Here is a 12,411-nt window from a genome sequence, read left to right on the forward strand (position 1 = left end):
CTCCACCAACACTCATGGTCCTGGAACTCATGTCTTTGGAGAATAAGAGTGTGATAAATGATATTTAAAGAACTGATATGGTTGATCCCATGGCAAATAAGGTAAATCATTTTAAAATGAATTAAATTACACCAAGTGCCTCATTTTCAGGCATTATTAGAATTGGTCCAATAGAAAAGTGATGGAGCTGTGGATGTATTTTTGCTCATTTTCTCAAGCACAGTGACAAGATGGTGGAAATGTGATCCAGTTCTCAAGAGGTTTGCAGTCCCAGGGGTGACATAATCTATTTAAAGGTAACACAAAGTGTTAATGATAGCATATAGTATTTATTACAGATAGAGAAGTATATTATACAAGTTGAAAGGAGAGAAGAATCCATCTATATGTAGAACTCAGGGAAGGAAAAGCAACTGTGTCCACTCAGAACACAGGAGATGAAGATGGGCATGCTTGCAGGAAGGGCTGAAAGGCCAATTCTGAAAAGATTTCTGGGGACATTTTTACCAGGTAAATTGCTTAGAACCCAGCCTTCCAACACAAGCTCCAGATATGTGTGCTTTTGTTTGTTTGTTTGTTTTTTTCTTTCTTTCTTTTTTTGCAAGTCCTGGGCCTTGGACTCAGGGCCTGAGTACTGTACCTGGCTTCTTTTTGCTCAAGGCTAGCACTCTGCCACTTGAGCCACAGTGCCACTTCTGGCCATTTTCTGTATATGTGGTGCTGGGGAATCAAACCTAGGGCTTCATGTATGGGAGGCAAGCATTCTTGCCACTAGGCCATATTCCCAGTACTGTGCTTTTAACACATTGGCTCCATGGCTCTGCCAACTGCTTGGTTCTGGTATTGTCATTACTACCAACTTCTGGGAATTTAGCATGTTCTTCCAGGCCCTGTCTCAGCATTCCTCTGTTTTCTTATATACTCATCACAAACAGCCAACTCCATTTTACAGATGAGGAAACTGAGGCTAAGGAAGCTTATGCAACTTGTAAAAGTCATAAGGAGGACACATAGCAGAGTTAAGATTTGAGTCCAGCAGTTTGACTTTGAGCTAGTATAACCCTGATATCAACAACCACATTCAACATTTATTGAGAATATACTCGGTAGCAGGCCCTTTATGAGGTATCTCATGTCCATATTAAAGGCAAAGCAACAGTAGCTCAGAGAGACTATATAACTTTCCTAGGGCTGCACAATTAGTAGGCATAGAGCATCTCCCAAATCATATTCTATAAAATATACTAGTCTCCAAAGAAAACAATTTTCCCAGTGGTCATGAAGGTGTGGAGAGCACTGCATCTGTAGGAGCACTGCAGGGCTCAGCCACCATTGCTGCTTCCTGTCACCTCTGCAGTCCAGAAACCTGATCACGTCTGCTTAGTTAGGCCAATGCCAACCCACCTCTCCACAGAGCCCTTCTACAGGACCTCCCCAAATCTCACAGAGCTGGGTGCTGCCCTGTACAAGGATTGACTAATTTCATCAGATTCACTAGGTGTTAACCAGATAGCTGTATATTTAGGCTGGAGATAGAATGTCAGGTTTTCTGTGGCAGTGAGAACTGCACCACTGGCAACTAGATACCAAAGAAACAGTTGAAAATTCCTCTCCAACTTTTTTTTTCCCCGAAGTGAGAGCTGCATGGGAAGCCAAGACAAAGAGCTAATATAGTAATATTCAGGGCATCGAATCATGATGGAGAAGGGCGAGGACCAAGGCATCAAAACCTGGGACCTTTCTAAGAGCCGAACATAATTCCTTATAAGCAGATAGCTGACTACCATCTCTTACTCAGAGCAAGGCAACAACTTCCTAACAGACCCCCGCACTGGCCTTATCCAACTCCTCTTCCCATCTGTCCCCAGAAGCAATGTGAACTTATATTTATCAATCAAATCAGGAAAAGTTGTGGTTGCAGATTTTTCACTGTATCTCTAACGCAAAGCTCAAGCCCTGTAACACAGGCAATAAATTTGCTTCTGTTTGCTTTTCCATTGTAGCTCTGCCTCCTGCTTCCAGCCAGCCAATCATTTTTTAGCAGCTTCCCCCTTCCTCCCAACACCCTGGCCTCAGTCTTCCCCTATCCTGCTTTCACTGCAGAAGCATTCTGCCCCACTTTCTTCTCCAAGTAGTCAATTACTTGTCTTTTGACTACTGTTATGTGTGTATGTGTGTGTGAGTGTGTATGTGTGTCTGTATAATTTAGTGGCCACTGTTTACTTTTCAGTATCTACCACTATGTGTTTACTTAGCTTGCAATTATTAGGCAATTGTTTAATCAGCATTTATGCCCATGCCTTAGATAGACACATAAGTAGCAAACTTTAGAAATCCCGGAGGTCAGAAAACTGGAGAGAATATTAAATATATTGAATACAGGGCCAGATACAGTAACTCCTGCCTAGAATTCTAGCTCCTTGGGAGGTAGAGATCTGGAGGATTACAGTTTAAGCCTAGCCTAGGCAACAGTTGGTGAGACCTCCCATCTCAACCAAAAGCTGGGGTTGGTAGTGTGTGCCTGTCATCCTATGTACGTGAGAAGTATAAATAGGAGGATCATGGTTGAGGCTAGATTAGGCATCAATTATGACCCTATCCTAAAAAGCAAAAAGGGCTGAAGTTTTAGCACAAGTTATAAAATTCCTGTCTAGCAAATGAGATCCCTAAATTCAATCCCTAGTACCACTAGAAAGGTATTGAATGTACATTCAGGCTTCTTAAAATTATTTTAAGAGTATGGAACAATGAGCCAACCCAATAAGTAGAACTTAATAATAAATATATGTAAGGCCTTAAAATAAAGGGAGAAACAAAGAAAACATTTTAATAAATACATATGACCAAACAGAAACTCAAGGAAGTAACTTGCAGGAATCTGAATGGAATTATAGTCCATTACTGGGGCAAATGACATTAGAATGGACTTCATGTAAGAAAATAGTGTTCAAGACACTAATGATATCCTGAATTAAAATAATATATTTGTACTGTTTGTTTTCAAAGATGTAATTGTCTCATTGTACTTTATTGGAAAAAAAATCACAGCCACAGTATGTACTTTCTTCTAGGGAAACAGTTCAAAAGAGAAATGTACAAAGTGAAATATATTCCAAAACAGAATGATGGGTAAAAGTTCTGGAAGCATCTTAAAGAAATGTTGAAGGAATGGAGACAGTTTAACTCTGAGGGTGGGATGCCTAGGGATCCTTTACATACCTAGAGGATGCCAAAGGAAATGACTAGAGAATTTGCTCTACATTTATACAAAACCCAAGCAGGATCCCTGGATAGAAAATTACAAAGAAGCAGCTGTCAGTTCATCACAAGAGAATTAAAGTTGTTTAAAAATAGACTGCTGGTTCTGTCAGGTACTGGGTTCCCTGTTCAGTCAGAGGCCAAAAGCCCAAGTCCTAAAGCTTTCCTGGAGATGCCCCTGTAGTATCTACATGGCAGGTATACCAGATAGCTGGGGAATGCCTTCCCCCTGAGACCCTGTGAGCTATATATTAGCATGTTCCCTTCTTTGATACTGATGAATGGTGAACTCATTCAGCCCATTCCTGAGGATTTTGACTTTTATTTATTTTTTAAGTTATTAAAAATCACTGTGCAAAGAAAGAGGAACAGGAGAGTTGGTCAATAAAGTTATTTTCAATCCCTGACACATTGGGTTCTCCCCACTCTTTCTTAGGTTGGTTTAACACTAGAGAATGTGACCTTAATAAAGTCAGAGAACTTAGGAGAAAGGTAGCTTGGAAAAGAGAGGTCTAGAAAATTAAACATCTTCAGCTCACAGCATATTGGAAAGAAAATACCCTTCAGGGGCCCATGTACTCTGACTGAGCTGTGAAATGAGGTAAAAATAAAACTGCATCTTGTGCTCTACTGAAATGCTGCAGCCAGAGTAACCCATGGAATACCAAGCCACATGGAACGCTTGTCACAGTTTCTGCTCAATGAGTCACAGTACGCCTGTAACATCACTGTACTGCAGGTGTCAAACAAGACCCATTACATCATATCTCACTGAGTCCTCATAGAAATTCTCATCCTCATTTTTAATTAATTAATTTATTGGCAAAGTATTGTACAGAGGGGTTTAAGTTTCATACTTATGGCAGTGAGTACATTTCTTATCAAACTTGTTACCTCCTCCTTCATTTTTCTCCAAGCTTCCCCCTTCCCCAACTCCTTCCCCACCCCTCACATTGTACATTTGGGTCATAGCATATTGTCTTCTAAGTATTGCTGTTGCATTGGTTCACCTTTTACCCTTTGTCTCTCCATTTTGATGTTCCCCTCCCTTTCCTAATTTAGATAAATGTATATACCATAACCAGGGTACCAAAATCAGTTACAGTGACATCAGGGGTTAAACCATGGGAAAGAAAGACAAAAAAGGCATAATTTCACATGCTACACTGACAATAACAACAAGGATAAACCACTTAATTCTATAACTTGGAGTTCATTTTGCTTAGCATCATCTTATGTGTTCATATGTACTAGCTACTGAGCTATTGTAATTTTCTGCTAGGACTATCCTAGACATGTACTAATTATTACCAATGAGAGAAAGCATAGAGTCTATGTTTCCTGGAGTCTGGCTCACTTCACTTAATATGATTTTTTCCCAAGTCTTTTAATTTCCTTACAAACAGGGCTATGTCATTCTTTTGGATAGAAGCATAGAATTCCATGGTGCATATGTCCCACATTTTCTTGATCCATTCATCTACTGAGGGGCATCTGGGTTGGTTCCATATTTTAGCCATGGTAAATTATGCTGTGATGAACATAGTTGTGCTGATAGCTAAAGTGTGGTCTTGCTTGTAATCCTTTGGGTAAATGCCCCCAAAGTGGGGTTGCTGGGTTATAGGGGTTTAGCCTTTTGAGAAACCTCCACACTGCTTTCCAGAGTGGTTGAACAACTTTACACTCCACCAACTGTATAGTAGGGGTCCCTTTTGGCCACATCCCCACCAGCATCTGCTGTTACTAGTTTTCTTCACAATGGCCATTCTTACTGGGGTGAAGTAGAATCTCAGTGTTGTTCTGATTTGCATTTGTTTTATGGCCTGCAGTGTGCAGCACTTCTTCATGTGTCTCTTGGCCATTCTCATTTCCTTTTCAGAGTTAGCTCACTTATTAATCTGGCAGTTGTTTCTTTGAGGATTTGTTTTGGGGGAACTTCATTTTTTTAGTCCTATGTATGTTTTAGATATGTCTGTTGTATTGCCAGTGAAGATCTCCCAATCTATGGGCTTTCTATTTGTCTTCCTAGCTATATATTTTGCTGTGCAGAAGCTCTTCAGTTTGATGCAATCCCATTTGTCCAACCATTCTTTGATTTGTTGTGTTTTGAGTTCTTTATTAAGAAAGTTTTTACATGTGCCAAGGAGCCCAAGTGTTTCTCCTATTCCTTCCTGCAATGTTCTCAGGGTATCTGCTTTTACCTCCAGGTCTTTGATCCATTTGGAATTGATTCTGGTGCAGGGTGATATATAAGGTCTAGCTTTACTTTTCCACAGGTGTTTAACCAGTTTTGCCAGCACCATTTATTGAAGAGGCTGTCTTTCTTCCATCCTATTTTTTTTAGCTCCTTTATCAAAGATTAAGTATCCATTGATCTGCAGGTTCATTTCTGAGTCTTCAGTTCTATTCCATTGGTCTTCAGGCCTGTTCTTGTGCCAATACCAAGCAGGTTATTTAAAAAAAAAACTTTTTATTATTACTATAGCTTTGTAATAGAATTTGAAGTTTGGTATTGATATTCCTCCAGCACTGTTCTTCCTACTTAGGATTGTTTTTGCTATTCGGGGTCTTTTATTGTTCCATATGAATTTTTGGACTGCTTCCTCTATTTCATTAACGAATTGTGTTAGGATATTGATGAGTATTGCATTGAATTTGTAAATAGCCTTTAGCAGTATTGCCATTTTCATGATGTTAATCCTCTCAATCCAGGAGCATGACAAGTATTTCCACTGCCTTCTTTAATTTCCACTTCTGCTTTAATTTTCTTTGTCAAGTTTTTATTATAGAGGTCTTTCTCTTTGGTTAAGTTGATTCCAAGGTATTTAATTTTTTGAGGCTATTGCAAAAGGAGTTGTTTTCCTGGTTTCATTCTCACTCTCCTTATTGTTGGCATATGGAAAAGCCATTGATTTTTGAGGATTAATTTTATATCCTGCTACTTTGCTGAAGTTCTGGATCAGCTCAAGTAACTTGGGAGTAGAGTCTCTGGGGTTTGTTAAATACAGGGTCATGTCATCTGTAAAGAGGAAAAGTTTTACTTCATTTTCCCTATTTGGATCCCCTTTATATTTGCCTCTTGCCTTATTTCTCTGGCTAGGAATTCTAGTACTATATTGAAGAGAAGTGGAGAGCATGGACATCCTTGTCTTGATCCTGATTTTAAAGCAAGTGGCTTTAACTTTTCACTATTTAGTATAATGCTAGCTGTAGGTTTGTCATAGACAACCTTTATTATATTCAGGAATGTTTCATGGTTTTCTAGCTTCTTCAGAGCTTTCATCATAAATGGGTGTTGTGTTTTGTCAATTGCCTTTTCCATGTCTATAGAAAAAAAATCATGTGATTCTTGTCCTTGCGCCTATCGATGCGGCTTATTACATTAATTGACTTGCTTATATTAAACCACCTTTGCATCCCTGGAATGAATACAGTTTGATCAAAGTGTATAATTTGTTGATGACTTGTTGAAGTCAATTGGCTAGAATTTTGTTGAGAAGTTTTGCATCAATGTTCATTCAAGAAATGGGTCAATAGTTCCCTTCTTTTGATGGGTCCCTATCTGGTTTGGGGATAAGGGTTATGCTGGCTTCATAGAAGGAGTTTGATAGTGAACTTTTGTTTTCAATTTCATTACCATCCTCATTTTACAGTTAAGGAAATGCACCTATGTGAGCCTTAGAGATAAAGAATCTTACCTGAATAAATTTGACACCTGAGATTAAGACTTGGGTTTTGATGAACCTTGAATGTATCAAAGTGAAGTAAGTTAGGATCAGAAAGACAAAGGACACATGTTTTCTCTCACATGCAGGAGTTAGATCTAACTTATAAACATATATGAAAATATGTAAAGGTAATATGCAGATATGCACAAATGGATTGACCAAAATATGGTATACAAAAGGTGTATATTATACAAAAGGTGCATACCAATGATATAACTCTTACGAATAATTAACCTGCATTTTAATGAAATTAATGCCAGGAAGCTGGAACATGTGTTGGCAGGTAGGGAGTGAGGTAAAAGAAAGAGGGACAAATGAAGACAGAAAGAATGGGTGAAAACTTAATTTCCAATATACATATGTGAAAATGGAACCAGGAAACTGAAGGATATGGGTAGGGTTGGGGGAGATGGAGGAGAATGATGGAAGGGATGATTTTGAATAAGATACATTGTGCTCATAAACTTACATGTTGAGTTGAAACCCCATTGTGCAACTACTTAAAGAAAAAATAATGGTAATAAGGGTTTCAGCACTCTTGGACTTCAGTGCTAAGGTGGATCTTAAAGAGCTCAAGTACTTGGTTTCATTTATGAGGAAAAAATGGCACCAAGGAACCCAGAAGCCTGCATAGGATTCCTGTATAAAAGCAAAGATATCTTTGCAGTATGTCAGGACTATGCCTCTGAATGGGTACAAGCTAAGCAGTATGCTTTCTGTTTGTAGCCATTAAGGAAACCCAATCAGGTCTGAGAAAGGGATAGGGGAAAGCAGGGGACACAGCATCCCTCCCCAATATTCTCATCCCAATGTCCCTGGAGAACTCCACATGTACCCATGGATCTGATTCTAGGCTCAGCTTTCTAAACCACAGTGTAGACTGTAGTTGACACTGCCTTCCCAGAAGTGGTCATTCACAGAAGGGAATAGCAAAGGGGCAGAGGGCAGCTTACCTCTGTGCAAGGCTAGGCTGTATCAGCCTCTGCTCCTGCTTTGGTGCATTTCATTTCATGTCACTTCCATATCACTTCATCTAAATGTTGAAGCATCACATGGTAGTCTATAAAGTCAGTGTTCTCATTTTACAATGAGGAAAGGAATTTAAGTAATGTACACAAAGTCAGATGATTGGTCAACACACAATTGACACACATATACCTCATCCCAAAAGATAAAGGAATACTCTGGAATTTTAGCATCAAACAGACCAGGGTTTGATATCCAGATGTGTCGCTTAGTAGGTAAGGAGATGGAAGGCCTGTGTAGCTGGAAGCAATCATACTTATCTCACAGCTTCCTTTCTGCACACCTGTTCCCTTCCTCAGCTGCCTTTGAGGGCCCAGATCTACTTTTGGAACTTCAGGAGAGGACATTTGACCCTTCCTGAGGTGACAGGAGAATTTTGGACTAATGGCCAACTTTGTTCTTAGAACATCCCTTTGAGGTTTTCTCAGATTTGATTCCACCCTTTGGAAAGATGGGGGAATTGAAGTGACTGCCTCATATAGAGAAGCTTAGGCATGATAGGGAGAGCCTAGCATAGCAAAACCCAGCATGAGACAGAGAAGCTGAGGCCTTGAACTCTGGCCCTCCTTCTCTTCCCTGTATCTAGATTTATAAACCAGGCATCCATCTCCCCCAAAGTGAGTGTCTTGTGATCGGAAATGAGCTTATGAGTGGAAAATGCATGCTTAAAAAGTAAAACTCTCTTCCTAAGCAAGAAAAGAGACTGATGGTCAGATCTTCTGTCCCTGCTGTTTCCATACAGACTTTTATTACTCTCTTCCTTCTTCAGAAAAATATCCTGGCTTGGTTTGGTTGGTTTCTTTTTTGTCTGTGTTTAAACTAAAAGCCACTTAACAGTTTCCTTCAATTGTTTTCTCAATGTCCAGAATACCTTCATGTGACAAGTGTTCACCTGTTCAAAGAGAGATGGGACAGCAATAAGATCGACCATCACACAGACCAGTATGACAACAACAATTTGATTGTCCGCAGAGGACAGTCCTTCTATGTCCAGATTGACTTCAATCGTCCATACAACTCTAGGAGAGATCACTTCAGAGTGGAATATGTCATTGGTGAGTGCTGGGTGCAAGTCCTAGACATGATGTCATAGATTGAATTGCAAAGAGGGTGGGCTCAGCTGTCATTACATTGTTTCCCAGCATCACACTTAACACTGCCTGGAGCAGGGATGACATCCAGCCATGAAGTTACCCTATATTCTGCTTTAGGCAGAACACCAATAATTTGGGCCCACCCTGGTCAAAGCCTTGTATAAACATTAGTAATTGTAATTAGTAATTGTAATTGTAAAATGTTATTTCACTGAATTACTATTTCCCAAATAGCTTTGACACTCTATAGTTGTGATTTTTAAGTTATCACAATGGTTAATTGGTTTTCTAAGCTGAAAATACTTGCAAATCTTAGCATATGATTCCAACAAATGTCTCTCCCAAAGTTTGCTCTGTCCTAATTTAGTCCTGTGGATGGCACAGGAGAAGTGGATGTTCCATGCAATTCACTGAATGCTTTGTACTAGAATCTCCTCTGGAAAACTGACAAGTGCACAGTAGCCTGAAAGGTTGCAGGAAATACCATTTACTTCCAGTTCTTCTCAAATTAATCTAACCAGGGAACCTTTGTCTTTAAGTGACAGTTTACTAGCTGTAACTTGATATTTGATGTATTTTGGTAAACATTTCTCCAGAAATTTGCAAGAATGAATATCAGGAATACATATGCATAGGAAAGCAAGAGACCACATAATTCTATACACAAATTAAAGATTAAAATAACTTAAATCAATAGTGGATGAAAGATAGGAGAAAATCCAGGAACCATTTGCATAAAATGTGTACTTGAGTTAGCAATTTATCTCAAAGACAGCTTGCCCAACAAGTGCAAGAAGGCCCTGAGCTAGTTACTCACTACCACATACACAAAAAGTGGTACTGTGACTTCTTTCAGTAGGGCTGAATAAAGCCATGGAAATGAGATTTTCAATGTGATTATCATAATGAAAAAAGAAACATACATAGAGAATAAGAAATGGAAATGAAATTAAGCGCCAAAGTTTGTATCATTGGTCTACCTCAATATCAGGAAACCCAGAATGGGAAAATACTAACTTCACAAACAGAAAAGACCATATTTTGAGTGGAAGGAAGGAAAGAAGGAGAGGAGGGAAGAGGGAAGGAAAGAAAGCAGGCAGGCAGCCAGGAAGGAAGAGAAGGAGGTAAGGAACAATCTCTGGAAGTATTTCTTTCAGAATTTTAACGTAATTAGTTGTACCAATAACGTCAGTTGAAATATTACTTTAAAAGATCACTATTACTTGGAGAAAGCTATTATTATATCAAAACTATAGAAAAATAACTTCACATTTGATTGTTTCATTTTCCTATGACTGTCTAAAATGAACTGATATGTTAATGCTTGGAAGTGTTTGTTTCTATGCTGAGGACCTAGGGCATTTCCTAATAAACTTCTTTCCTTTCTTCCTTTCCTCCCTCCCTTCCCTTTCTTCTTTTCTTTCTCCTTCTCCCATTCCTCTTTCCCTCCACCCTTTTTCCCTCCTCCCTCCCTCCCTTCTGTCCACTCTTCTTTACTTCCTCCCTTTCCTCTCTTTTCTTTTTTCCTTTCTCCCCCTTTTCTATCCCTCTATCCCTCCTTTCTTCCCTTCAATTCTTCCTTCTTATTTTCTCTATCTCACTTTTAAAATATTTAAGTGAATACATCTTTAACATTTAAGTAATTGCTTTTTAAATATTTAAGAAAGAGTGGCAGATTAACCCCTGTGTGTGTTCTGTTCTCAGAGTAGTTAAGATGGTGACCGGGAGAAGGGAGTGATGGTGAGGGTGAGCCTTCTCTGGCCCAGGCCTTGGTGCTTCGGCCTCATAAGAGTATTAGCTAAGTGCTGGCCAGCAGGACAGCCTCTGAGAGGCAGGTGGAGATGCAAATGAAGTTCTAGATGTGGGTATGAAGAGAGAATGTGCCCAGCAGCCTTTTCTCTCTTTCCAGCTTTGAGCCTGAGGCCATGGCAAATCATGGCAGACTTGGAACAGGGCATTACTAATTGGTGTGTTTGCCTGTAGCTGGAGCTGTGAATGCTTAGGACAATATGTATTATTAAATAGCTGTTACTTTAATGTAGACAGGACATCTATGATGCCCAGTTTTGAGGAGAGTCATTTTTTTTGAGACTGATTTTTTATTAATATTATCTCTAACACACATTATCTGGAGAAACAAATGGATTTGTGACATTTCCACACATGCATTAACTGTACTCATGCTGGGCTTTATCCCTCTTCCCCTTCCCAGTCATCTTCAGTTTCTTCATATGAGAGAAAACATTTCTCTTCATACAGTACTCTCTAGCTCCATTCATTTTCTTGCAAGTGACAAGATTTTGTTATTGTTTTTGGCTAAGTAATATTTGACTGTGTATATATATCACATTTTATCCATTATTTTTTTTAAGGGACACCCACACTGATCCTAAATTTCAGCTAGTGTGAGTGGTGCTGCTACTAAGTACGGAGATTCAGGTATTTCTTTTGTATGCTGACTTACTTGCCTTCAGACATACACTCAGGAGTGGCATAGCTGGATCACACAGTAGTTCTCTTAACTTTGTGCAGAACTTCCATACAGTTTCCTACAGAGAATCTGCATGAACTTATATTGCCACTGGTAGTTTAAAGTTTCTTTTTCCACATAATTGTGAGCATTTGTGGTTTTCTTCTTCTTTGGGGTTTATTTTGTTTTGCTTTATTTTTGATAATAGTTATTTTGGCTGGGATGAGAGTGATTCTAAGGAAAAACTTTAGTTGTCCTATCCAGCTCTCTCAAGACAGGAGAGAGTGCTTGCCTCTGTGGGCCCTCGGGTCACTAGAGGGTTGATGAGTAATATTTTTCTCCCTAGAGTTAGTCACACAAGCCCAAGGATGTCAAGGCCAGGACTTGGAGATTCTCTAGATCTTCTCCTCAGACCCCTGCCCTGCTCCATGCTTCCTATTTCTGGCTTCAGCAGAAAAGAGGGGAAGGAAAACAACCACAAATCTGATCTGTATATCCGGAAAGCCAGGCCTCTCCCAGAAGCTTCCAGAAATCCATTCACAGCTTATCTGCTACTCTGATCTGTAAGGGGCTGTGTGGGGGAGGGTCATGGAAGGATAAGAATGGTGCCTGGCTGCCTCGGATATACGAGGCCCTAGGTTCGATTCCCCAGCACCACATATACAGAAAACGGCCAGAAGTGGCGCTGTGGCTCAAGTGGCGGAGTGCTAGCCTTGAGCGGGAAGAAGCCAGGGACAGTGCTTAGGCCCGGAGTCCAAGGCCCAGGACTGGCCAAAAAAAAAAAAAAGAATGGTGCCTGGGACACACTATGCACTGGACTTGCACACCTGCTGTG

At 39.8% G+C, this 12,411-nt stretch overlaps 1 protein-coding gene across 2 annotated transcripts in view; it reads left to right on the forward strand.

The window, feature by feature from the left end:
* F13a1 (coagulation factor XIII A chain) overlaps window positions 1-12,411 on the forward strand; it is a 210,318-nt gene that overhangs the window by 11,148 nt on the left and 186,759 nt on the right. For both annotated transcript variants that reach the window (XM_048348563.1, XM_048348565.1), the window contains exon 3: window positions 8,879-9,067. In XM_048348563.1, the coding sequence (XP_048204520.1) occupies window positions 8,879-9,067 (189 nt within the window). The remainder of the gene's footprint in view (window positions 1-8,878; window positions 9,068-12,411) is intronic.

The sequence above is a fragment of the Perognathus longimembris genome, chromosome 6 (assembly GCF_023159225.1).
Source record: "Perognathus longimembris pacificus isolate PPM17 chromosome 6, ASM2315922v1, whole genome shotgun sequence".
Lineage (NCBI taxonomy): Eukaryota > Metazoa > Chordata > Mammalia > Rodentia > Heteromyidae > Perognathus > Perognathus longimembris.